General features: G+C 30.1%; 3 protein-coding genes across 3 annotated transcripts; all 3 read left to right on the top strand.

The window, feature by feature from the left end:
- Nucleotides 5,066-8,007, top strand: LOC109357910 (NADP-dependent malic enzyme 4, chloroplastic-like). Its single transcript, XM_019601964.1, has 7 exons — nt 5,066-5,316; nt 5,630-5,919; nt 6,777-6,897; nt 7,031-7,120; nt 7,423-7,574; nt 7,703-7,808; nt 7,915-8,007. The coding sequence occupies exons 1-7, from the start codon at nt 5,287-5,289 to the stop codon at nt 8,005-8,007; spliced, it is 882 nt and encodes a 293-aa protein (XP_019457509.1). The 5' UTR covers nt 5,066-5,286.
- Nucleotides 8,434-14,474, top strand: LOC109358640 (NADP-dependent malic enzyme-like). The gene is made up of 20 exons (XM_019602993.1): nt 8,434-8,674; nt 8,988-9,277; nt 10,135-10,255; nt 10,389-10,463; nt 10,781-10,932; nt 11,061-11,166; nt 11,273-11,338; nt 11,652-11,747; nt 11,871-11,942; nt 12,048-12,131; nt 12,221-12,319; nt 12,497-12,544; nt 12,683-12,736; nt 12,820-12,918; nt 13,003-13,092; nt 13,184-13,261; nt 13,419-13,493; nt 13,573-13,663; nt 13,879-14,007; nt 14,117-14,474. Exons 1-20 carry the CDS (start codon nt 8,645-8,647, stop codon nt 14,203-14,205), a joined length of 1,944 nt encoding a protein of 647 aa, XP_019458538.1. The 5' UTR covers nt 8,434-8,644; the 3' UTR covers nt 14,206-14,474.
- LOC109358897 (myb-like protein J) lies at nt 22,066-25,419 on the top strand. The gene is made up of 3 exons (XM_019603382.1): nt 22,066-22,550; nt 23,930-24,138; nt 24,658-25,419. Exons 1-3 carry the CDS (start codon nt 22,199-22,201, stop codon nt 25,174-25,176), a joined length of 1,080 nt encoding a protein of 359 aa, XP_019458927.1. The 5' UTR covers nt 22,066-22,198; the 3' UTR covers nt 25,177-25,419.

The following is a 25,455-nucleotide window of genomic DNA, read 5'->3' on the forward strand; positions in this document are numbered from 1 at the left end:
AAAAAAAAATTCATTAAATACATATTAATTAATGCATTACCATTTTTTGGGGTTATAAAATGAATGAATTAGAGAATGTTAATTTTGAATACTAAGTATATGTTTGGTTATAATGAAAATAGAATGAGATAATAAACAAGGAAAGAAAAAGAAAATAAAAGTTTATTTTTTATCATTTAATTGAAAAGAAATCAAAGGAATAAAAAAAGGACAATAAGGTCAACTAAAAACTTTTATTCTCATATATGGAGAGAAAATAAATAGAAAAATCATATTTAATCTTTACTTTATGTTAACAAGACTTGTTAATTGTTGTTGAATATTTTTCAATTTATTAGTATACATTTTTTCATTTCATATCATACAACTAAAAAATCATTATTTTTTATTATTGCTTACATCTTTTTTAACCTTTTTAAATGATATTATTTAGATGTGTAAAAAATTTAAAGTTGTTTTAATCATTTTCTCCTCTTAATTTATTCCTTAAATTTTCTTTGGTAAACCAACCATTTGTGCAAATTTACAACCAAGTTTTTCCTTTTAATTTTGTTGTTTTTTATTGTTATTTGTACATATTGAATTTGACATTTTTATTATAATAAATTAAATTATATATACTTTATTTACTATTCATTTCTTATTTCTAAACCCGTCTATAAAAACTCAGTCAAATATTAAATAACAAAAAAAATATTATGAAGTGATTCTCAAGATTACATTATTTTAACTCGTGTTTCGTATGTTAGTTTTCCTTTTCTGGTAAATTTGGTATGCTAGTGGAGTAGAGTTTTGCTTTACTTTCTGGGAAGTATTTTTTTATCTTTGCACGACACACATGAAAGGAATGATGATTGTATTTTATGGATTCAAAAACAATTCATAAAAACCTAACCACATGTATGGAAAATGATTTCTTGTATTACTTTTATACTTGCCAGCGTGTCGATACACACTTTGTGTTTATCGACCCGCATTCTTATTTTATGACATTAAATATTAAATTTGTATTTTTTATTTTAGAGAATTAGAATGTTTTTTATTGGATGTACTTCATGTTATAATTTTTCTATTTATTATAATATTCAACTTAAGTGAAATATATTAATTTAGGATTATATAGTTTTACTTTAAAAAAAAATATTAAGGACAAAATAGGAAAATATAATCATTGTGATAGTTCTTTCAAGTTTTGGTTTTATATATAGTATAGAAATATAGATAAATAATGAGTTTAATATTTATTTATCGTGGATGTAAAATCTTTATATTAATATATTATCATTTATTTATATTATTTTTATCGGAAAAATTGAAATGAACTAATGATTAATATATAAATAATAAAATAATCATTTTAAAAACTTTTGAAGTGTTAGTGCATGTATTTAAACTTATAAATGAATGATAGTAATTATTATTCTTGTTATTCAAAATAAATGGACATTATAAAGTAAAAAAGTTATTTCACAATATATACTCATCTATAATTTTAAGACATCGTTACATAATTATTTTTTAGGATTGATGGTATATATTTTTCATAATTAATAACCTTACGGTCCCAAACAAGCTTTGCAACATTAACCTTCCAACATCATCGGACTCCAGCAGTTTTTAACTCTGTTCCATTGGCTACATATACACCTTCGACATTGGATCATACCCCATTGGCGTAGGTACTTCTTACATGTGCAATGCACCTATTTGTATATAAACTTGTACTATAATTGAATATTTTGTTTCTAGGTTTTAACTTTAATTTTAATTATTACCTAAATTTATTATTATAGTTCAATCTTCAATAATTAAATTTAGTTATGAAATAATAATAAAATAGAGAATATAATCTTAAACTATTAAAAATTATATAAAATATCTAATTAAAAATATATTTGTACATGTGAGATGTATATTATAATACTTGATTTCATTATAATTTATTGCTTTGAGTAATATTTTTGTGAATATTCACAAGTCAAATATTTTGATTAATCATATTTTATTTTATTTTGAGTATTCCACACCACATCTCATATATTCCTACTTCATTAGCCCAACGAGGCAAAAACGTAAATATTTACTATTTTAAAAAATAATTAGAATATGGGGATGGAGGAAGAAAAAAACTATTATATCATGCAATATTACTGCATTTTTAGTTACAGAGAAATAAGTAGGTGTGGAAAGAATTCAGTAGTGGGTCAATGGTTTGACTAGTTAATTCAGTTTGTATTAAAAATTCTAAAAAAATCAAAATACAATATAACAATATTTAATAATTGTATACTCAAAATTCAAAAATATTAGTGTACCTAATTAAACAATTAATAGAGAAAATTTTATTACTATAAAATGACACAAATAAGTTTAAAACGTCATCAAACAACATATAAATTATGCTTTACTTATAACATAAACGACAATAAGTTTAAAATTTAATTAAACAACGAAGATTTTACTATAACTTAAGCTAACAAATGACAAACACAATTGTAGATAAGTTATAAACACTTGATTTTTTTACCTAATAATAACATTGATTTGATTGTTCTTGAAAATAAGATTTGATTGTCTCAGTCATTCCAACCATCTGACTCATCATTTTAGACTTGAACTAACTGATACAAAACCGATTAGATGAGTCTTGGGACTAATTAAATATCTAATTCAATGTTGAACTGGTCGAACCCACCAATTCGAACTGAGTGTTAAACACTCTCATGATTTTTTAATACTAATCAATAGTGTTTCCTTATTATTTTGAATCTATTTTGTAAAGATCCTATCAATTTTTGGACCAAAAATCAATATCATTTTCTAAATTCAAATTGATCGAAAAATGTCACAGTATATTAATTTATTAGACTTTTTATGTACCAAAAACAATTAAGAAATGTACCAATTTTTTATTAGACTTTATAGTTACATATTTAGTTGTGATTTTTTATTCATAACCTTTATTGAACTTTTCATTACTTCCATTACAGTAGAGCATGTTATTATACTATATTATGCTCATTTAAAAAATATATAAATTAAATATATCAACTCACAATCTTAAATTTAATTGAGCAGTTTAATGTAAATATATGAAATGTTAGGTTGGGTTAATGGATAATATTATGAATGAATATATTAAAGAGAAAACTTTTAATAATAAAAATGATAGTAAAATTGCTACTAAGTTGATTTGTGCATGTGTGAATAGGAGCTGCAATATGTACCCGATTGTATGAGTAGCTGAAGATAATATTTACAATACGTCAAGTCTGAATAATTATATTTGGATATAAGATTGGAGATTTTAAGACGTGTTGTTAGGCGCGTTTTAGTGTGGGTAATGAGTTACCTTGTGTAAGAAGACCCAATATTCTTATATATATATATATATATATAAATAAATATATGTGTATTTGGATCAACATAATTATAACATGATGTTAACCTTAATTGTAAGAGTAAACTACAGTAATACCTCATAAATTTTAGTAAAATTATATACATCATAATCTCTTTTTTATTTATATACAAACCACCCATAATTTATGTCTATAATTACACTGACTACTACTCGGGATAGATAAGTATGATTTTTAAGCAAAAATTAGTGATGAGTACATTTAAGTTAAATAAAATACGATATATTATGAAGACAAATACAAATATTATAAGACTCGATCTCTATTTATTATTTTTGGTTTGTTACTAACTACATCAATGATTATAAGAAAATGTTTAATCACTCTTATACTATACTGTAATGAATAAAAAATAATGAAGATGTTGTTTCCACAAAATATCATATTTTTTTAACTTAATTAATTACACTTTTCACTCTTTTTTGCTCAAAATAATACATTTATCTCTCTCGCAGTATAGTTAGTGTAATGTATATATTATATAATTAGGGATGATTTATGTATGTATAAAAAATAAGAAGTAATTTGTATAATTCATTAAAACTCAGAGGATATTAATATAATTTACAATTATTGTAATGCCACATTGTTAATTCATAAATATAGTAAAATGTTAATCCATTTGTGATTGTTGTGTTATTAAGAAATGATGATATGTTGTTAATTTATATATGTGATATAATGTTGAAATAATGATTCTGTTTTTTTATATTCGATTGAGTAAAAGAAATTATATTTAATAGTTAATTTAAATTTTTTATAATTATTTTACGTTTTTGGTTGCCTAAATAAAGTATAGAATTTTAGAAAACAACTATAGAGTTTCATAATAATTTAATAACAATTATTATTATAGTGAATGAGTTTTTAGTAAAATTATATAAATTATCCTTATGCAGCTATAAAATTCTCCTAATTTTTATACATATATTATATTAACTACTCTTTTATGAGAAATAGTGTGATTTTATTTAAAAAAGGTGATAAGAGTAATTAAAGTTAAACAAAATATAATATAGTGTGAAAACAAACATAAATAGTATACTGGAATACATTTTCATTGTTTTTTTTTGTTCGTTACAATATAATATTAGAGCGATTTAAATAATATATCATTATAATTATTGATGCATCTTGTAATGAACTAAAAATAATGAAAATGTATTGACTCATATACTATTTGGATTTGTCTCTACAATATATCATATTTTGTTTAACTTAATTACACTTATCATCCATTTTTTGATAAAAAATTACACTTATTCCTCATACATGGTAGTTAGTGTAATGTATGTATAAAAATAAATAATTTTGGTAGGTGTAAAAACTAGAAGAATGATTTGTATAATTTCATTAAAATTCACTAGGTGTGAGTGCAATTTACTTTTTTTATTATGATATCCTATATGATAATTATTGTACTTATTTATACGTTTTTTAGTAAATAAAAATAGTAATTAATTTTTAACTAATTTCTGAAAATTGTTAAATTTGATAACAAAACAGTTGAGGGAAGAGTGTGTTTTTTTGTTTATAGCATTAACTAATGTCAAATAATAATAATAATAATTAAGTTTTATAATCCATTTAATTCATTTTGAACAAGTCCAGTGCAGTTTTGTAAAATGAAGGGTTTTTTTTTCTTTAGTTGCACCCCCTTATTTATGCTGACAGAATGAGTTGAATATTTGTTCATGTCACACAGTTTTTATATCTCATTCTATGAAACTAAAGCCTAAAGAGGAGGGTCACTGAGAAGAGAGAAGCAAGTACCATAACACTCTCTTCTTCTTTTAACTCTTTTTCTCTCTTCTTTTCTTAATCATACACACAGCATTTCTCAATTCTCTTTTTCCATTCCATCATGATCTCTTCCAACAGATGCGCCTTCCTGGTAATACAAACATTTTGAATCTACTTTAATAACACCACTACTAGATTTTCATTTTTTTTGTTCTTTCATTTCCTGCTAATAAATCAGAAAACGTAAATGTCTTTATATTGTTATTGTTTTTGTTCACAGCTATGTACAACATGAATATAGAGTCCTCAGTTTTTTGCTCACAGTTATGGGTTATTTGTTGGTTCTGTTCAGTTATATAAAAAATTGATTTTTATTATAGTTTTGATGAGATGAGCTAATTTATTGTTCTGGGTATTGATAATTTCTATGTATGTTATCTCTGATGTGAACTTTTGTTACACAGAGCAACTCAGGGTTAGGTGGGTCGTGCAACTTCTCTGGTGCACAGAGAAGAGTTTCAGGTCCATTCAAGGTGGTTTGTATGGCACCAAGCAACAGGGTTGGTGACAAAAATGGCAGCGTTGTGATGGAGGTTGAGACACGGTCAACACCCTTGAAAGAAATAAAGAGTGATTCGGCGGTGGCTGACGTGGACGATAATGAAATCTCCTCCGGCGGCCCTCAGGATGTGTACGGCGAGGATAAGGCCACGGAGGATCATTTTGTTACCCCTTGGAGTGTCTCTGTTGCTAGGTGAGATTCTTAATCTTTTCATCTAACCATATCAGTTGTCCTTTATTTTGATGAATTTCTACGTTTCTCAATTGCTTTTGGAATGTGGTGAAGTGGAGGAGAGAGATAAATAAAAAAGATTTTGTTAATGGATTCAGTTGAAATGCATGAAATTCCTTTTATAACCTCTGTATCCATCCTCCAAATGATCACTTAACAATTGAGAGGATCTCTTCACTTTGAGTTTAGATTCAGATTGGATTGGATATTCCTGTGGTCCTGCCTTTGGTGTTGTTTTAATTTGGATACTGGAAAATCGATTGAACAAGTTTTTGTGTAATGAATAAAAGATAAAGATCTTTTTCCTTTTTCTTTTTTGAATGTAGGAAGATCTTAAATAACATGAGTGCAGTTTAAAACAACTGTGGTTTCTTGTAAAGCTAATTAATTTGTATGATATATTTATTGTTATTTAACTATTAACTAATTTATATTGATGTAGTCTCTTTTGTTGAGATTGAATCATTCATGATTGGATTTTTTACTATCAGTAAATATTATGAGTTATGTATTTATACCCATTTTCAGAATTTTACTCTAGTTGCAGCAAGATTTTTTGAGTCCAGATTATCTTGTTGATTATTTTCTTGGAGGGGGTAGTTTGCATTTGTGGGGCTATTAAATGTAACATGTGCTTAATCATGTGCAGCTATTATAATCATCCTAAATGCTCCTTTTTTGAACTGTTGTGTTTGTTTCTCATTGTTGTGCTGGTTGAATGTGATGCCCTTATCGGCTTCGTTGAATTCTATTTTCTAAATGGAGAAGGATTGAGCCATGATGCATATTCTTACTTTTTGTTGTTGCTTGCTTTTTAGTGGTTATACATTGTTGAGAGATCCTCACTTCAACAAAGGGTTGGCCTTCACTGAAAAAGAGAGGGATGCCCACTACTTGCGTGGTCTTCTTCCACCAACAGTTATTCCTCAAGAAACTCAGGTTAACTATCTAGTTATAAAATATTCCGAATACAGTTTTTTATTTTTATTTTGTAATTCTTGAAAAGCTATTATCTTGTGCATGTGATCATCACACAACATCAATTAAAAGTTATTGCTACTTTTTTGGGCAGGTGAAGAAAATGATCCAACACATACGCCAATATCAGGTTCCGTTGCAGAAATACATGGCAATGATGGATCTTCAGGTGTGGCCTGGAGAAGTCTTCCTTTTAGAAAATGTTATTAAATAATTAAAGTTTTTTCCTATTTCTTTTTAAACTTTGATGACTGCAAATATACAGAATTAAAAAAATTTCACTATAGAATTCAGTGTGACAAAGTTGCATGTATGCTGATATTGACACGAAAACTTCGGTTTCACCATTTATTATTGTTTGCAAATTTATTCAGCCACCTTTTGAACACCAGAAAAAATCTTCTGGTCTTTGTTTTGTGCTGATAATTTATTTAGACCTTTGAAATGTACATTCATATCCACTTTAATATATGTTCTGGGTTGCAGGAGAGAAATGAGAGGTTGTTTTACAAGCTTCTGATCGATCACGTTGAAGAGTTACTCCCAGTTGTCTATACTCCTACTGTTGGTGAAGCTTGCCAGAAATACGGGAGCATCTTCATCCACCCTCAGGGTCTTTATATAAGCTTGAAAGAGAAGTAAGTTTCGCTTGAACTACTTTTTTATCTCCTGATTTTTTTTGCTGGTTGTCACTTTTAATTGAATATCTTCTCTATTATCTGTATTAATGTTGTTTTTCCTTTGTCTCTTGACTTTAAACTTAAAGGGGGAAGATTCTTGAAGTACTAAGGAATTGGCCCGAGAAGAACATTCAAGTTATTGTTGTAACTGACGGAGAAAGGATCCTGGGTCTTGGGGATCTTGGTTGTCAGGTAATTTCTATTATACTTTTGGACAAGTATAATTTATGATTGTTATATTGAATAACAAGATCTATTGTTGTAATCTCTCCTTTGGTAATCTATGCTGTATTCTCAGGGAATGGCAATACCGGTGGGAAAACTTTCTTTATATACTGCACTCGGAGGAGTTCGCCCTTCAGCTGTAAGTGTTTTCAGCCCACATTGGTAACCCATAAAATATGCTTACCATAAACTCATGATGATCTACTACTTTGTTTTAAGATGTTAAAATTTGTATTGATTGCTATGATCTTTTATGAAGAAAACAATAACACATAGCAATTCATATTTTTATATACTTTTGGAATAGTTGAAGGTTTTTACTCTAGCCGATTTTCTTGGAAGTTTAATAAGAAATGGCTCAGTGTTCAATTATTTTTATTTAATAGCTCTGCATAATGTGACTTCCATTTCTTATTACATCTGATATAATATATTCTTATAAATTGTGAGGGAAGAGTGTGTTTTTTTGTTTATAGCATTAACTAATGTCAAATAATAATAATAATAATTAAGTTTTATAATCCATTTAATTCATTTTGAACAAGTCCAGTGCAGTTTTGTAAAATGAAGGGTTTTTTTTTCTTTAGTTGCACCCCCTTATTTATGCTGACAGAATGAGTTGAATATTTGTTCATGTCACACAGTTTTTATATCTCATTCTATGAAACTAAAGCCTAAAGAGGAGGGTCACTGAGAAGAGAGAAGCAAGTACCATAACACTCTCTTCTTCTTTTAACTCTTTTTCTCTCTTCTTTTCTTAATCATACACACAGCATTTCTCAATTCTCTTTTTCCATTCCATCATGATCTCTTCCAACAGATGCGCCTTCCTGGTAATACAAACATTTTGAATCTACTTTAATAACACCACTACTAGATTTTCATTTTTTTTGTTCTTTCATTTCCTGCTAATAAATCAGAAAACGTAAATGTCTTTATATTGTTATTGTTTTTGTTCACAGCTATGTACAACATGAATATAGAGTCCTCAGTTTTTTGCTCACAGTTATGGGTTATTTGTTGGTTCTGTTCAGTTATATAAAAAATTGATTTTTATTATAGTTTTGATGAGATGAGCTAATTTATTGTTCTGGGTATTGATAATTTCTATGTATGTTATCTCTGATGTGAACTTTTGTTACACAGAGCAACTCAGGGTTAGGTGGGTCGTGCAACTTCTCTGGTGCACAGAGAAGAGTTTCAGGTCCATTCAAGGTGGTTTGTATGGCACCAAGCAACAGGGTTGGTGACAAAAATGGCAGCGTTGTGATGGAGGTTGAGACACGGTCAACACCCTTGAAAGAAATAAAGAGTGATTCGGCGGTGGCTGACGTGGACGATAATGAAATCTCCTCCGGCGGCCCTCAGGATGTGTACGGCGAGGATAAGGCCACGGAGGATCATTTTGTTACCCCTTGGAGTGTCTCTGTTGCTAGGTGAGATTCTTAATCTTTTCATCTAACCATATCAGTTGTCCTTTATTTTGATGAATTTCTACGTTTCTCAATTGCTTTTGGAATGTGGTGAAGTGGAGGAGAGAGATAAATAAAAAAGATTTTGTTAATGGATTCAGTTGAAATGCATGAAATTCCTTTTATAACCTCTGTATCCATCCTCCAAATGATCACTTAACAATTGAGAGGATCTCTTCACTTTGAGTTTAGATTCAGATTGGATTGGATATTCCTGTGGTCCTGCCTTTGGTGTTGTTTTAATTTGGATACTGGAAAATCGATTGAACAAGTTTTTGTGTAATGAATAAAAGATAAAGATCTTTTTCCTTTTTCTTTTTTGAATGTAGGAAGATCTTAAATAACATGAGTGCAGTTTAAAACAACTGTGGTTTCTTGTAAAGCTAATTAATTTGTATGATATATTTATTGTTATTTAACTATTAACTAATTTATATTGATGTAGTCTCTTTTGTTGAGATTGAATCATTCATGATTGGATTTTTTACTATCAGTAAATATTATGAGTTATGTATTTATACCCATTTTCAGAATTTTACTCTAGTTGCAGCAAGATTTTTTGAGTCCAGATTATCTTGTTGATTATTTTCTTGGAGGGGGTAGTTTGCATTTGTGGGGCTATTAAATGTAACATGTGCTTAATCATGTGCAGCTATTATAATCATCCTAAATGCTCCTTTTTTGAACTGTTGTGTTTGTTTCTCATTGTTGTGCTGGTTGAATGTGATGCCCTTATCGGCTTCGTTGAATTCTATTTTCTAAATGGAGAAGGATTGAGCCATGATGCATATTCTTACTTTTTGTTGTTGCTTGCTTTTTAGTGGTTATACATTGTTGAGAGATCCTCACTTCAACAAAGGGTTGGCCTTCACTGAAAAAGAGAGGGATGCCCACTACTTGCGTGGTCTTCTTCCACCAACAGTTATTCCTCAAGAAACTCAGGTTAACTATCTAGTTATAAAATATTCCGAATACAGTTTTTTATTTTTATTTTGTAATTCTTGAAAAGCTATTATCTTGTGCATGTGATCATCACACAACATCAATTAAAAGTTATTGCTACTTTTTTGGGCAGGTGAAGAAAATGATCCAACACATACGCCAATATCAGGTTCCGTTGCAGAAATACATGGCAATGATGGATCTTCAGGTGTGGCCTGGAGAAGTCTTCCTTTTAGAAAATGTTATTAAATAATTAAAGTTTTTTCCTATTTCTTTTTAAACTTTGATGACTGCAAATATACAGAATTAAAAAAATTTCACTATAGAATTCAGTGTGACAAAGTTGCATGTATGCTGATATTGACACGAAAACTTCGGTTTCACCATTTATTATTGTTTGCAAATTTATTCAGCCACCTTTTGAACACCAGAAAAAATCTTCTGGTCTTTGTTTTGTGCTGATAATTTATTTAGACCTTTGAAATGTACATTCATATCCACTTTAATATATGTTCTGGGTTGCAGGAGAGAAATGAGAGGTTGTTTTACAAGCTTCTGATCGATCACGTTGAAGAGTTACTCCCAGTTGTCTATACTCCTACTGTTGGTGAAGCTTGCCAGAAATACGGGAGCATCTTCATCCACCCTCAGGGTCTTTATATAAGCTTGAAAGAGAAGTAAGTTTCGCTTGAACTACTTTTTTATCTCCTGATTTTTTTTGCTGGTTGTCACTTTTAATTGAATATCTTCTCTATTATCTGTATTAATGTTGTTTTTCCTTTGTCTCTTGACTTTAAACTTAAAGGGGGAAGATTCTTGAAGTACTAAGGAATTGGCCCGAGAAGAACATTCAAGTTATTGTTGTAACTGACGGAGAAAGGATCCTGGGTCTTGGGGATCTTGGTTGTCAGGTAATTTCTATTATACTTTTGGACAAGTATAATTTATGATTGTTATATTGAATAACAAGATCTATTGTTGTAATCTCTCCTTTGGTAATCTATGCTGTATTCTCAGGGAATGGCAATACCGGTGGGAAAACTTTCTTTATATACTGCACTCGGAGGAGTTCGCCCTTCAGCTGTAAGTGTTTTCAGCCCACATTGGTAACCCATAAAATATGCTTACCATAAACTCATGATGATCTACTACTTTGTTTTAAGATGTTAAAATTTGTATTGATTGCTATGATCTTTTATGAAGAAAACAATAACACATAGCAATTCATATTTTTATATACTTTTGGAATAGTTGAAGGTTTTTACTCTAGCCGATTTTCTTGGAAGTTTAATAAGAAATGGCTCAGTGTTCAATTATTTTTATTTAATAGCTCTGCATAATGTGACTTCCATTTCTTATTACATCTGATATAATATATTCTTATAAATTGTTTCAGTGCTTGCCTATTACCATTGATGTGGGTACAAACAATGAGAAGCTGTTGAATGATGAATTATATATAGGGCTCAAGCAAAGACGAGCAACTGGACAGGTTCATCAGTCATGATTTGAGTTTTTTTTCCTGGGCCACTGGAATTATCATTTATAATATCATGCATTATCATTATCGTATATTTCATAATGTTGACTTTTCTCGAATTTTTCTTCTTTCCAGGAATATGCTGAACTTATGCACGAATTTATGTCTGCAGTCAAGCAAACTTATGGGGAAAAAGTCCTCATTCAGGTATTAAGCAGTATACAAACACCTCATTTCTTGGTTTATCTGACTGCGATCCTTATTACTAATTTCGACTCTTGTTTTTCTGAATCTGTCATGTCGTATATTTAGTTTGAAGACTTTGCAAACCACAATGCTTTTGATCTGCTTGAAAAATATAGATCAACACATCTTGTTTTCAATGATGATATTCAGGTAAGATATTTCTCTCTTAAATAATAAATTCAGGTGCTTTAGTAACTTCACTAATATTTAGCTCTGATATTCTAACTACTTTGTTCCAGGGAACAGCATCAGTTGTCCTTGCTGGCCTAGTTGCGGCTCTGAAATTTGTTGGGGGAAACTTATCCGACCACAGATTCTTATTCCTTGGTGCTGGAGAGGTTAGTACATAAAATTCTTGATCATGCCTACTCCTTTATTGGTTCATAGAGAAGGAGACGCGAAAAAGAGCACTAAATATCGAAGTCATTTTTAATCTTGCTATCATTCCCTTGCACGAAACTGTTCTCTCCATTTTTGCCATTGTGGTTCTTAATTGTGTTGTTTGGTGTGTGCAGGCTGGTACTGGAATTGCAGAACTCATAGCACTTGAAATATCAAAGCAGGTTGCTAACTACTTCATGATTTAAATGTTAATTGCTTTTGAGGGGGTTATTGAGTGGAAGGTGGTGGAATGGAATGTTATGATGTGAGCATTGCATAAATAACTTCGATTTATTGAGAAACTATGATTGTTGATGCAGACAAATGTACCTCTGGAGGAAGCACGCAAGAACATATGGTTGGTGGACTCAAAGGTTGTGTATAATCCAATTTAGCTCCACCTGGTATGAAGTAGATTCACTTCAATTTGGTTAATCTTTTATTCCTAATTTCACAGGGATTGATCGTCAGTTCCCGTAAAGGATCACTTCAACATTTTAAGAAGCCCTGGGCTCATGAACACGAACCTGTTAAAAAACTTGTTGATGCTGTTAATGTATGGTTGATCTTTATGTACATTACAACCAGATAGGCACATGCACATAATTTTAATCTTACATTTTCTATGTTATTTCCTCAGCAAATTAAGCCTACAGTGTTGATCGGAACATCGGGGCAAGGAAAAGCTTTTACTAAGGAGGTGATTGAGGCTGTGTCCTCTATCAACAAGGTACTAATACTATATAAATCTTGATGTCTACCTACTATGCAATTTCATGTCCACATAAGCTAAGCAATGTAGTATATGATAATGCATGCAGAAACCTATTATTCTTTCTCTTTCCAACCCAACATCACAGTCAGAATGTACTGCTGAAGAAGCTTATTCGTGGAGCCAGGTAATAAGAAGCAGCTTCTATTTTCGTGTTAGGATTTGTATTTTCCTTATATTGCACTGTTCATTTTATATATCGATATATATGTGGTTCGAAAGTTGAAATTTATGAGGTGCTGACTATTTTACTTTCATCCATCACTTACATACATTACTATCAGGGACGTGCCATTTTTGCTAGCGGGAGCCCATTTCCCCCAGTCGAATATGAGGGGAAAGTGTTTGTGCCTGGCCAGGTATAACCATTCAACCCTTTGAGATTTTGTATAAATATCACAATTTGATATAAGGTCTAATTTGGATTTTGTTCATCAGGCTAATAATGCATACATATTTCCTGGATTCGGTCTGGGTTTAATAATGTCTGGTACGATTCGAGTGCATGACGACCTGCTTCTGGCTGCATGTAAGTGCACAAGATAAGAATTTCATAGTTGAAAATGGGAGTACTGAAATATGATTTTGAACAAATGTATAATATATATATATGTTGTTTTTCCCCTTAGTATAAATTATCCTTTGGAATCACTACATTTTATAAATAAGCTTGGTATTAAAAGTTCTTCAACTATACCACCATGAATCTAAATTACAATGCCTTTTATTATTTGCTCGAAACAGCCGAGGCTTTGGCTGCAGAAGTGAGCCAGGAGAACTTTGACAAGGGTCTCATATTCCCACCATTCACTAACATCAGAAAGATTTCAGCAAAGATAGCTGCCAAAGTTGCTGCTAAGGCTTATGAGCTTGGTGAGCTTTTACGCTAAACATATTTTCAATGCCCTTTTCTTTTAGGACATGATTACACCATCAACCAATCATGCACTCCAACAAGTTTTTTCATTGTTTTTGTTCTCAGGCTTGGCCACTCGCCTTCCTCAACCGAAAAATTTGGTGGAGTTCGCCGAGAGCTGTATGTATACCCCAGCTTACAGAAGCTACCGTTGAATTGGCTATACTATATAGCCACCCTTTTTGTTCATTTTTTGGGTTTTTATCATCAAGGCATTTTGTTGCCAATTTTTTTATTTTTTTTTCAATTGTTCTTGTTTTTTTAAGTTATTGTATTGGGTGGTTTAGTAGGTTGGTGGCTGGTAGTGGTAGTTGAACTAAGAAGGTAGCTTCAAATGTTACGTTCTGCAATAAATTTTATTACTAATAAAAAAATCAAAGCAGGAGCATTTTAAACAGTTTACTTACATTATACATGAATGTTTTGAAGCTAATATTTGTTTTCCTTGGGTAATATTCGGGTACACTTTTTTATGCTATATTGCTATAGATATGACACTTATCGAAGTATAGAAATAATAATAAAAAAGATGTGGCATGTTGTCCATATAAAATACTTTCTTTTTAACATTTTTTTTGCTTTTCATGATAATTACCTCAGTCAAACTTTCAAACTTGTTAGATTAACTACCCCATTTTGTGGTCTGATTCAGTTTCTCATTTTTGTTATTGGAATTTGATTGACTTGATATAAAGAAATGATATTTAGAGCAATTACATTAAACGAACAATATTTCTATTTTTATTTGGGTTTCACACATTTTATAATTTTATTACAACTCCTCATAAAATAATAATAATGTAGATTTTTTTCTCACAAAATAGCAAACCTTATTCTTATTTGAGTTTCATAACATCTATTTTCCCCACAACATTTATCTCTCTTCTCACTTTCTATTGGCTAAAAACAACTAAACATTATTCTTATTTAAGAAAAAAAAAACATAAAGTAAGAATGGCACAATAAAATGGAAAGCATAATAAAAATATATTTATTCCCTTAAGAACAACTTTAACAACATGGTTGCTCTTATGGGTATGTGATCTTTTTTACATTCTTCCCCACCTTCTTTGAGGCAACGTGGAGGGAGGAAAATGAAAGAACCGATTTCTTTGGAAAATGGTTTTTGACGTTGGGCCACCTTTGAAGTCCTCATTCATCTACCGTGAAAAGTATCACCACATTGTAGGCTTGAAACACTATTAAAAACAAGACACGTTTTTTGGGCTCATACAATAGTAGCAAGCAAAATGGGTGATTCTTATTCACGCCACCCCATCTTTATTAAACCCCATAAAAAATAAATTTGAACTTCACTTTGAAGGTATAGCTGCACAAACTTGGCACACTCCCTAACAAAGTATTAATGTAGTAATGTAAAGCTTTGTTAGATTTTCAAAAAATTAAAAGATCTAAATTTTGATTCCTATGAACAACACTTGTTAGGAGGTACAATTATACATCACGAAATAGATTAATTCTTTATTCATTGAGTGAAATAATACATTTGATAATACCAAAAAAAATCATCTAGTTGATAAAGAGTTGACTGATAGTGCATAAGGTCACAAATCCATATTTTGCTATAAATGTTTAAACTTCTTTGATGGGTAATATATAAATACCCCTATGAATATCTATTAGCCCACTGGGTATTTTGTTTAGGTTAGTCATAAATAAGGGCAGAAAGAAAGAGGCTAGATCAGACTTTGACTTAAATAGGTTCATCCTATATAGCATATAGAAGTCTAGACCTGACTTATTTAAAAGTCTGAACTGACCTATTAACATATTTAAAGGTCCGTTATATTATATAATATTAAAATATGTTATCATGTTTACATTTAAATAGGCTAAAATTCCTACTTTTAATTAGACTCTTCTAACCTTAAGAATTAAGTTATATTTGTATATTAAAATTATATATATATATATATATAATATTACTTATAATAAAATCGTATAATATGAACATATTATATAATATAACTAAATAGGCTAGCATGTTAAGTTTAATAGGTCTTTTGGATAACCTAAAGTCTTGACATATTAAAGTAAATAGGCTATTTAAAAAGTTTGAATTTGACTTGTTTACAGAAAAACCTGACCTGACATGTTATAAATCAAATAATAGGTCCTTGATAAACAGTGACATGTTTACACCCCTAATCCTAAAAACTCAACTCACCTGTACTTTTTATTATTAAAATAATAGGCTTCCAAAACATATATAATTGTATAGTTCCTATTATACTTGTTGTGTCCTAAAAACATGGTCAACATAACCATTTGATTTAAATAGACATTGAATTAATATTTTCCTAATCAATGAAAATAAATGGCAGGATTTGTGAGAAGCAAGGAGGTCAACCTGTGTATATACATTATGAAACAAATATATTTTCCTAAAAAATACAGATATATATGTCCAGAAGTTTAAAAAACCAGCCACATCAGGCCTTTGGTTTATTTATTTATTCATATTTCTTCAGCTGTGTTCATATAATTCAACGGTAAAAGAAGTTCTTCTGAAAGAGAGGTTTTGATTTGACAAGTATGAATTGGTTGAACCATACCGTGTTATTATGGTTTAAAGCACATGAATACAAATAAATCAAAAGAAAATCTTATCTTTCCATTTATATCATAGATACGTACTAGTATATTTAATCTCGTTAGATTTGTGCAATCTCAAAATAGGAAAATATTCCAAATCCATCTGTGTCACCTTCTATTTTTATCTATAGAAGGAGATGCAACAAGTGCCACGCAAATTGTATTATTATAGTTTCTGACTTTTTCTACCCTCTGGCCTTTTTTTATAGTCATACATTAAATAATGCGAACCTACTACCCAATTTTATAATCTAAAGATGGAAATATATCAATCATATGATAAATAGTTATATTAAGTACTTAATTGTTGTGTTTATGCATGTAATTTTTTGCATCGCTTATAACTAAATAAGTTTTATTGCGCTGAATACAAATGAACACACACTATTACGTTAGGGCACACCATAGACGCAGATATTTTATTAGTTTGGTTTTCTTTCTTTATCATTAATCAAAACTCTCACCATCCTCATCACTATTCATCACTACAAGAAAAAACTCATTAGCTTTGTGGAATCAATTGTTAGAGTGATTTTCTGCTGATTGTTAAATGAAACATCTATTCAGTTAACTAACATAAATAAATACACAATAATAGAATACTCATCCATTGATTCAATAATGATGGAAATATTTTAATGATTTTCATAATAATTAATGATAAATTATTAATTTTTGTTTATTCATCCATCCATCATATCCAACTACTTGTTGCCCTTCTCATATAGTAGCCTAATCTTATGATGATAGTTTCATCCACACTCAAATTATACAACTTTATATGTTTTGAAATTATTCACGAGGATAACATGTCCATAGAAAATACAAAAGATATTCTCTATGATATCTTGAAGGCCATATGATATTATAATATAATGTTAATAAGCATAACATTTGCACTATTAAAGTCTGCAAAACTTGCATCGCAAAAAATAAAAATAAAGTCCTGCAAGCAAGACTTAACTAATTGACTTTGCATCATTCACGCCCCCCAACAATTCTATAAAATGTTCCCAAAATCGATGCTCCCACGTGTCCGTACAAATAATATCTGATCTTTAACTTTGGAGATAATCTTATTTACTTAAAGGACAGAAATTTTTGATGAGAATCATATGCAATCTATGACTCCAATCCCATATTTTTGTCGAGTGAATGAATCTGGCCTATATGCTGAATTGAGCATCCCATATTTTGATACTATTCAATGAATTGAGTAAAACTCTAACTAACATTTATGTTCAGCCTTATTACTCAATAATAGATCTTAAATGGACTAAACATATCAATATATCATGTGGAGAACCATTTGAGAGTTCCCTATAGAGTGATGTTCCAGTTTTTCCCATGGTGCTTAGATTAAAAATAAGTGCCAAGAATATGTATTATTAGAATATGTAGTTAAACTTGGATAAGGTAAGAGGCTAACAATATTTATAGATTTGATAAGAATTTAGGTATCTCATAAGAGATGGTATGAATTTATTACTGATGTGAAGATATGGTTATTGGATAATCAATAAATTATTTGTAATAAAAATATTTCCTCAAGTTTTAATTTCTCTTATACTCCATTCAATTAATTTTATAATACTTTTATTGGATAGTATCCAACATATTAATATAATAACGAGTCTAGGTGCAATGGTATAGTTGTTTAATGTGTGCTATGAATGTTATCTGTTTAAATCTTGCAACTATATTCACACTCAACAAGATAAAATTGTATACACTATAAGACCCCAAAAATATCATATACTCCATTGTTCCTTTTATCACATAAATGAAGAAATATGGTTAATGTTATTAGTAATTATTGTTAAATTTATCAATAATTAGATGTATTTTCAAAATTATCATTCATTAATAAGATTCATTCATTTTCTTTATTTTCCACTCATTTCCATTCAAAATTTCAATTAATATAAGAGAGAAAATTGTATAAATGTGTAAGAGTTTTATGTAATGGGAGCACATTCATTTTTTATTATTATTATCTCCTAAAAAAGTAATATATATTATGTACTAATATTTATAGTGAATACTGAGAGTGCATAGATGATATTTTGGTAACAAAATAAAAGTATATAAAACTTTGAAAACAAACGCAAAAAACCCTAATACAATGTCTCTAGTGTCTTTAGAATGTTTCAAGTTCCAATGTGTAATCTTTTAATATAAATCTCCGATGTGAGAGGAGAAAGCTTGCATAATTGCATATAGATAGAGGGAGTAGAAAAGAATATCCTTTTGGATTAGGTGAAAAAAAATAAAGCAATGTACATGTCCATGGTCATAGAACAGCTTCATTCCCACGAAAAGATGCTGTGGGCCACCACATACTCCACGTGGCCTTCTTTTCATCCTTAAATTCACTCATTGTCGTTTGAAGACTTTGTTTAGAGGACCACAAATTTAACCTTAAATGTAAGAGTAAATCAATTGACACTTTATGAGTTTTAGTAAAATTATATAAATTTTTTTTTATATCTATATAAATTTAGAGGTATCAGTGTAATTAACTCTAAAATTAAAAATTAATGGGCTACTCTTCTATCTAAATATCAGTGCTTGGGGTCTCTCCACGTTTAACAAATGTTTACTTCCATCCATCACTTATCATATCAAACAAGCATAATAAATCTTTACAAAATTGATATTGATTAACTAATAAAGATGATTTTCTAAAATGAATGAGTTTGCATTTAGCATTAATGAACATACACTAAACAAATGTTTCAATTAAGAATATAAGACTTTTATATATTATTATTGTATTATGGCTATGGGTATTAATATTTAATTATAATTAATTATTAATAAATATAAATAAATAGTAAATGATGTATTGATTATGTATAAATATTTACATAGACAATATATAAATATTAAACTCATATATATTTACATGTCCATATCAATTTTTTAAGAGAAAATGATATATACTACAAAGTAAAAAAGAAAATTACATTGACACCCTATGAGTTTTAGTGAAATTATACAAACCATCCCTCATTTTTTTACACCTACACAAACCTCCTTATTTTTTATACTTTCATTACATTGACCACCATGAGAAATAAGTATAATCTTTTAAACAAAAAATATGATAAATGCAATTAAGTTAAACATGATATATTATGAAGATAAGTCCAAATAATATACAAACCAATGTATCTTTATTATTTTTTGTTATAGAATGTATCAAAAATTCTAAAGAGATATTGTTTGCATCGCTATTGTAATATATCATAACGAACCTAAAATAATAAAGATACATTGATTTGTATATTATTTAGACTTGTTTCCATAATATATCATGTTTTGTTTAACTTAATTGCATTTATCACATTTTTTGTTTAAGATATTACACTTATTTCTCATGTAGGGATGGTCAATGTAATGAAAGTATAAAAAAATAGGGGGGTTTGTGAAGGTGTAAAAAAGTGAGGAGTAGTTCTTGTAATTTCACTAAAACTCAGGAGGTGTTATTATAATTTACTCATAAAAATAATAAATATGAATGAAAAATAATGTTCTGAATATATAAATAATTATAATGTAACATTGAATTGATATTATACTTTCTATTAAATATATTATTTTTCAGTGTTATCTTAATATTTTTAAATACACTTAAAATGTGACATAAAGTCCACGTTATAAAAAAAATCATTAATACAACCCACGTCATATACCAATTGTATCAAGTATCAACCCATTTTGGCATCCACTTAGGGGAGTTCTAATTAATAAAATAAAATAACCGACATAGTTTATCTACAAACACTACCATCTATTTCAGACAATTACGCAATCAACCTTTTAAACTAAGTAATGAAAACTATTGGTTACACGCCAATTATTTAAACTGGATAATTTCTACACTTAGTTTTTATCTATAGATTTTCATAACTATTTTTATACATTTTGTTAATGATATATTATTTCGGTTTTTAAGTTTGGTTATAGCAGTTATTTGAGAACCTTTAGTTTTTACTTGTGTGCATATACGAGGATTATCCGATTAACCAATCTCTCTATAAACATAGAAATCACTACTTAGATTCTTAAATGTTTTGATTCAACTAGAATCTATCCATATCAACTAATTTATGTGTTCTAAATTTTTGGGGTATAGTTTGTGAAGGATAAATAAATGGATAAAGTTTGTGTCTCGCGTTTGCTCTTCAACCGTTCTTTTCCTTAAACAATCAAACACTCAGAAGCTATCCATATTTTGACCAAATGATACCTATTTACCAAATAATGCCAACAACAAAAAACAAACTTAGCTTAATTTGCTAAAGTTGCAATTAAAATATGTATACATTGAACCCGGAAGGACATTTTTGTTTTAAATTACATATATAAACATGCATATGCTATATGGGGACTTGATTAAATATATCAAACTACTAGATAAAATCGCCATTTTAATTTTGTAACATATTCTGAAAAAAGTTGTTTTTTAACCAAAGGTTGTTTCAACTAATCAAGGCTAATGTTTATGAAAAATTGGTGTAGATATAATTGAAATGAAATTTAGTTTACATCGACTCTAACTCATTTCCTTTAACTGAGAAAAAGTACAAATATTGGACAATTTAGAGGCCCTAAATAGACATCATTTTAAAAGTGAGTAAGGAACATTATCTTTATTTTAAGCCATTTTTTAGTTTTTTAAAGTATTCTTCTGCTTTATTAGCAATAGATTGATATTTAAAAAAATAAAGTTTATTGTGTTGACACATATTACTTGATAATATTATTTTATATTCATATGAACATAGACATAAAACTCAAAATCTTGATAATAAGTTAATCAATTATGTTTGACTTTTAGAGTATGTAATTATCCCTTTCAAAAAGAAATGTTTTAAGGTAACTATTGATTTTTGACGGTGACTCATATTATTCACTAACTCCTTACATTTATCTAAAAACTATCATGAACTACAGTAACAACAAATATTTTAATAAATACTGAATAGTTATTAACTAAGTGGATTAATTAATAAGGTTTGAATAGATATTATCAACTATATCAAGTTCAAGATGTGTGTAGTTAGATTAAGTAAGCTTAATAATAATTTAATAGTGTATATCAATGTAATTAACTGAAGATAAAAACAAAATAGAGATGGTGAAAAATAATATTAAAACCTTTATTTCCCATTATAGAAATGATTAATTAAGAAATGATCTCTCTCACTTCATCTTTAATTTTGATGTTAAGTGAAAAAAAATAGAAAGAAGTAGGAGGGTGAAATAGTAATAAACTAATAACAGCAGATAAAGAACAACGAGCGATCCACCGCGTTCTACTAATACGATAATACAAAATCCCGTAACTAACCTCAGTTTTATCCCAAATATTCAGGAATACCCCATCACAACGAAACCTTAATTTAACAATAAACACATGCATTCCGTTTTCTCTCTCTCTCTCTTCTTCTTCTTCTTCTTCTTCTACTCCGTGATCCCTCGCTCTTCGACCGAGTCACGCGACAAGAGACTCAGCAACTCGGCATGACTCGGCGCTGCTCTCACTGCAGCAACAACGGCCACAACTCCCGCACCTGTCCATACCGCGGCGGCGGTAATGGTGGTGGTGGCGGTGGTGGTGGTGGTGGAGGATTAGGTGTGAAGCTGTTTGGGGTGAGGTTAACGGATGGATTGATAATAAAGAAGAGCGCGAGTATGGGGAATCTCTCTGCTCATTATCATTCTTTGAATTCGAATTCGAATTCGAATTCTCCAACTCTCGTTGCTAATCCGGGTTCTCCGTGTTTTGACCCGACCCATGAACATGGTGGTTATTTATCTGATGACCCGGCACATGCTTCTTCTTTCGCTAACCGTCGTGGTGAAAGGAAGAAAGGTATTGTTGCTTTTTTTTTGCATTGACCTATTTTTATAAACAACAACACAAAACAAAACAAAAACTCATTTTTGTTTTACCATTTTGTTAACATTTTCTTTTTAATTCGAAATTGATTTCACATTGCTTGGGCTTTTTTTTAATATATAAAAAATTTGTTTATATGAGCATTGCCTATTGGAATTTATTTGGTTAATGGAAACGAAAATTTGATTTGGTGGTTAATGATCATGGAGGTAAATTGGAATCTCAAATCCAAGGTTGAGATTTTCCATTTGGGGACTAATTGGATGTTTTTTTTCTTTTGGATGGAGTTGAATGTTTACAATGTTTTATGTTTTGTGTTAAGATGTTCATGCAGTTCATAAATGTTTTATTTAATAGTAGATGCCCCTTTTCTATTTAACGGTAGAAATTATTATTATTACTCCATCGGTTACATTATGTTTTGATTTTTTTAATTTTTCCATGATTTTCCACCAAATCTGTTTTAGAAATCCAACATATTTTTATACTCTACTTCCAAGTTCCAACCATCCCCTTATTTACTATTCATATTTCCACTCATTATTTATCAATGTAGTTTTCAATGTGGATTTCAAATTGTATAAATATTTATATCATTCGATAATGTCTTAAATTACGTGTCTAACCTTAATCATACAAAATGGAATAGCGAGAGCATTATTTAAAAAAATAAATAATCTTATCTTTTTATGGTATGTTGGTTTTCTTCATGTTTTATGGAACTCCATGTTGTGTAATTGGTCCAGTTTTGCGGTAACTGATGACCTATTATGTCAGTATTGATGAGTAACTTGAATGCATGTGAAGCATTTATTGTATAGTATGCATAAATACTACTACTATCACATTCTATATTTTGAGTCACTTGGAGCTCATAGCGGGTTGAGTTTATAGTGGCCTGTGGCCAACAAGGGAATGCTGAGTTGTTGACATGTGTTTTGAATAATTTTGATATTATGCTTTTTTCACAGCATTTTTTTTTATGGTAATGTGTATCCATCAAGGTGTAAGTGATTGACTACAAAAGTAAACCAGCTATTTGAAAATTACTGGCCTTAAAAAACTTTCGGCATCCAAAAACACTCCTTTATGTCCTAAACCAGAGCAATATTATTCTGAGGTGGCTTAACTAGTTTAGGTTCAACTGTGTGTGTAGCTGTTGGTTATTCATTCAAATTCAAGTTGGAGTTTGTGAATGTAGCACACATTAGCCACTGGATGTTTATCCTGATTAGTTATAGTTTGCTGCAGTAATTGTTGTGTCTGGCTTTAAGACCACAAAATCATGACTTTTGACCCCCCCACCCCCAATGCTGCAGTAGTTCCTCAATGTGTACTTTCATGTGTTTTAGGTGTACCGTGGACTGAAGAAGAACATCGGATGTTCTTAGTTGGTCTCCAGAAGCTGGGCAAAGGAGACTGGCGTGGAATAGCACGTAATTTTGTTGTGACAAGGACACCTACTCAAGTTGCAAGTCATGCTCAGAAGTATTTTATCCGCCAGAGTAATGCTACCAGGAGAAAGAGACGTGCCAGTCTTTTTGACATGGTTCCAGATATGGTTAGTTTTCATTCATCATATCTAGTTGAGAAGTGTTTGTGCACACGCCTTATATCTACATGCTGTCTGATAGTGTGGAAATAGTGTTATCCTTGCGTGTACATGAAAACCAGTCATTAAGTAATCTAAAAGTTAAAATTACTCACATTACTAATTTCTTGTTGAAAATATGTCATTTGGGAAAATCTTCATGGTGTATTCAGCTTAAATTTTATTTGAACACACTCCTTATATAAGACCATGAATAATATATGGTGATCTATTCTTTCATATGTATGATAACATCCACGATGGTACCTTGAATGTGTTGGATTGTGTAACACTTTCTTACTTTAGTCAATCTTTTCTGTGACCATGGCCTATTTACTGAAATCTTTATTTGCTAAGCAAAGCAAATGAGATCATCCTCGTTGTAGCTAGACATTGACTGAACCATGGACTTTGGTTGATGAGTATTATGTAGTATTTTTTCTCCTCTTTGCCCCACCTAGCTAACTGCTATCTTCAATCATATACCAGGCTTCAGATCCGCCTTCAGTACCAGAAGAACAATTACTACTCACACCCCATGAGAACTCACAACTTTCTCATACAAAATCAAATCCTTCATTAGATCTGTCACTCAAGTCAGAATTTGAACCCATGGAAACTACTACTACTCAAGAAAATGAGGAAGGCCCCAATAAAACTATGACGGCATCAAATGGAATGACACCAATGTCTCTTGCTTTCTTCCCAGCTTATGTACCTGTTCCATTTTCCTTATGGCCATCGATCACGCCTCCATTTGATGAATTAAATGGAGAGACGTATTGTCCTCAGGTTGTCAAGCCTATCGCGGTCAAGGAACCCGTCAATGTTGACGAACTTGTGGGAATGTCTCATCTTAGCATTGGGGAAAGGGAAAGACAGGTATTTAAGAGAGAGCCTTCACCACTTTCCTTAAGGTTGTCCGGAGAGCCCTCAAGGCAGTCAGCATTCCATGCAAATGCTCCAGTTGGTGGGACGAGGAAGAACAGTGTAATTCAAGCGGTTTGAGAGCTATCTATCACAACCCGATGAAGACAACACAGCAGTAATTAAGCTTTCTTTTGGTCATCTTTTTCATTTGTACTATCTATATATTTCTGAGCCATAGTTGGGTTGGAATGTTGCAGGCAAGTAATATGGTGGTATGGTAGCTAAGGTTAGATCAATTCTTGATAAATATTTATTCTTTCTCTGTAAAGAAATGAAACTTATTCAATAATCAAATATGACCAAGAGGTCCCCTTTACTCTATCTAGGCTTGGTTTTAAATTTTAATAGTTGGCTAGC

The sequence above is a fragment of the Lupinus angustifolius genome, chromosome LG10 (assembly GCF_001865875.1).
Source record: "Lupinus angustifolius cultivar Tanjil chromosome LG10, LupAngTanjil_v1.0, whole genome shotgun sequence".
Classification (NCBI taxonomy): domain Eukaryota; kingdom Viridiplantae; phylum Streptophyta; class Magnoliopsida; order Fabales; family Fabaceae; genus Lupinus; species Lupinus angustifolius.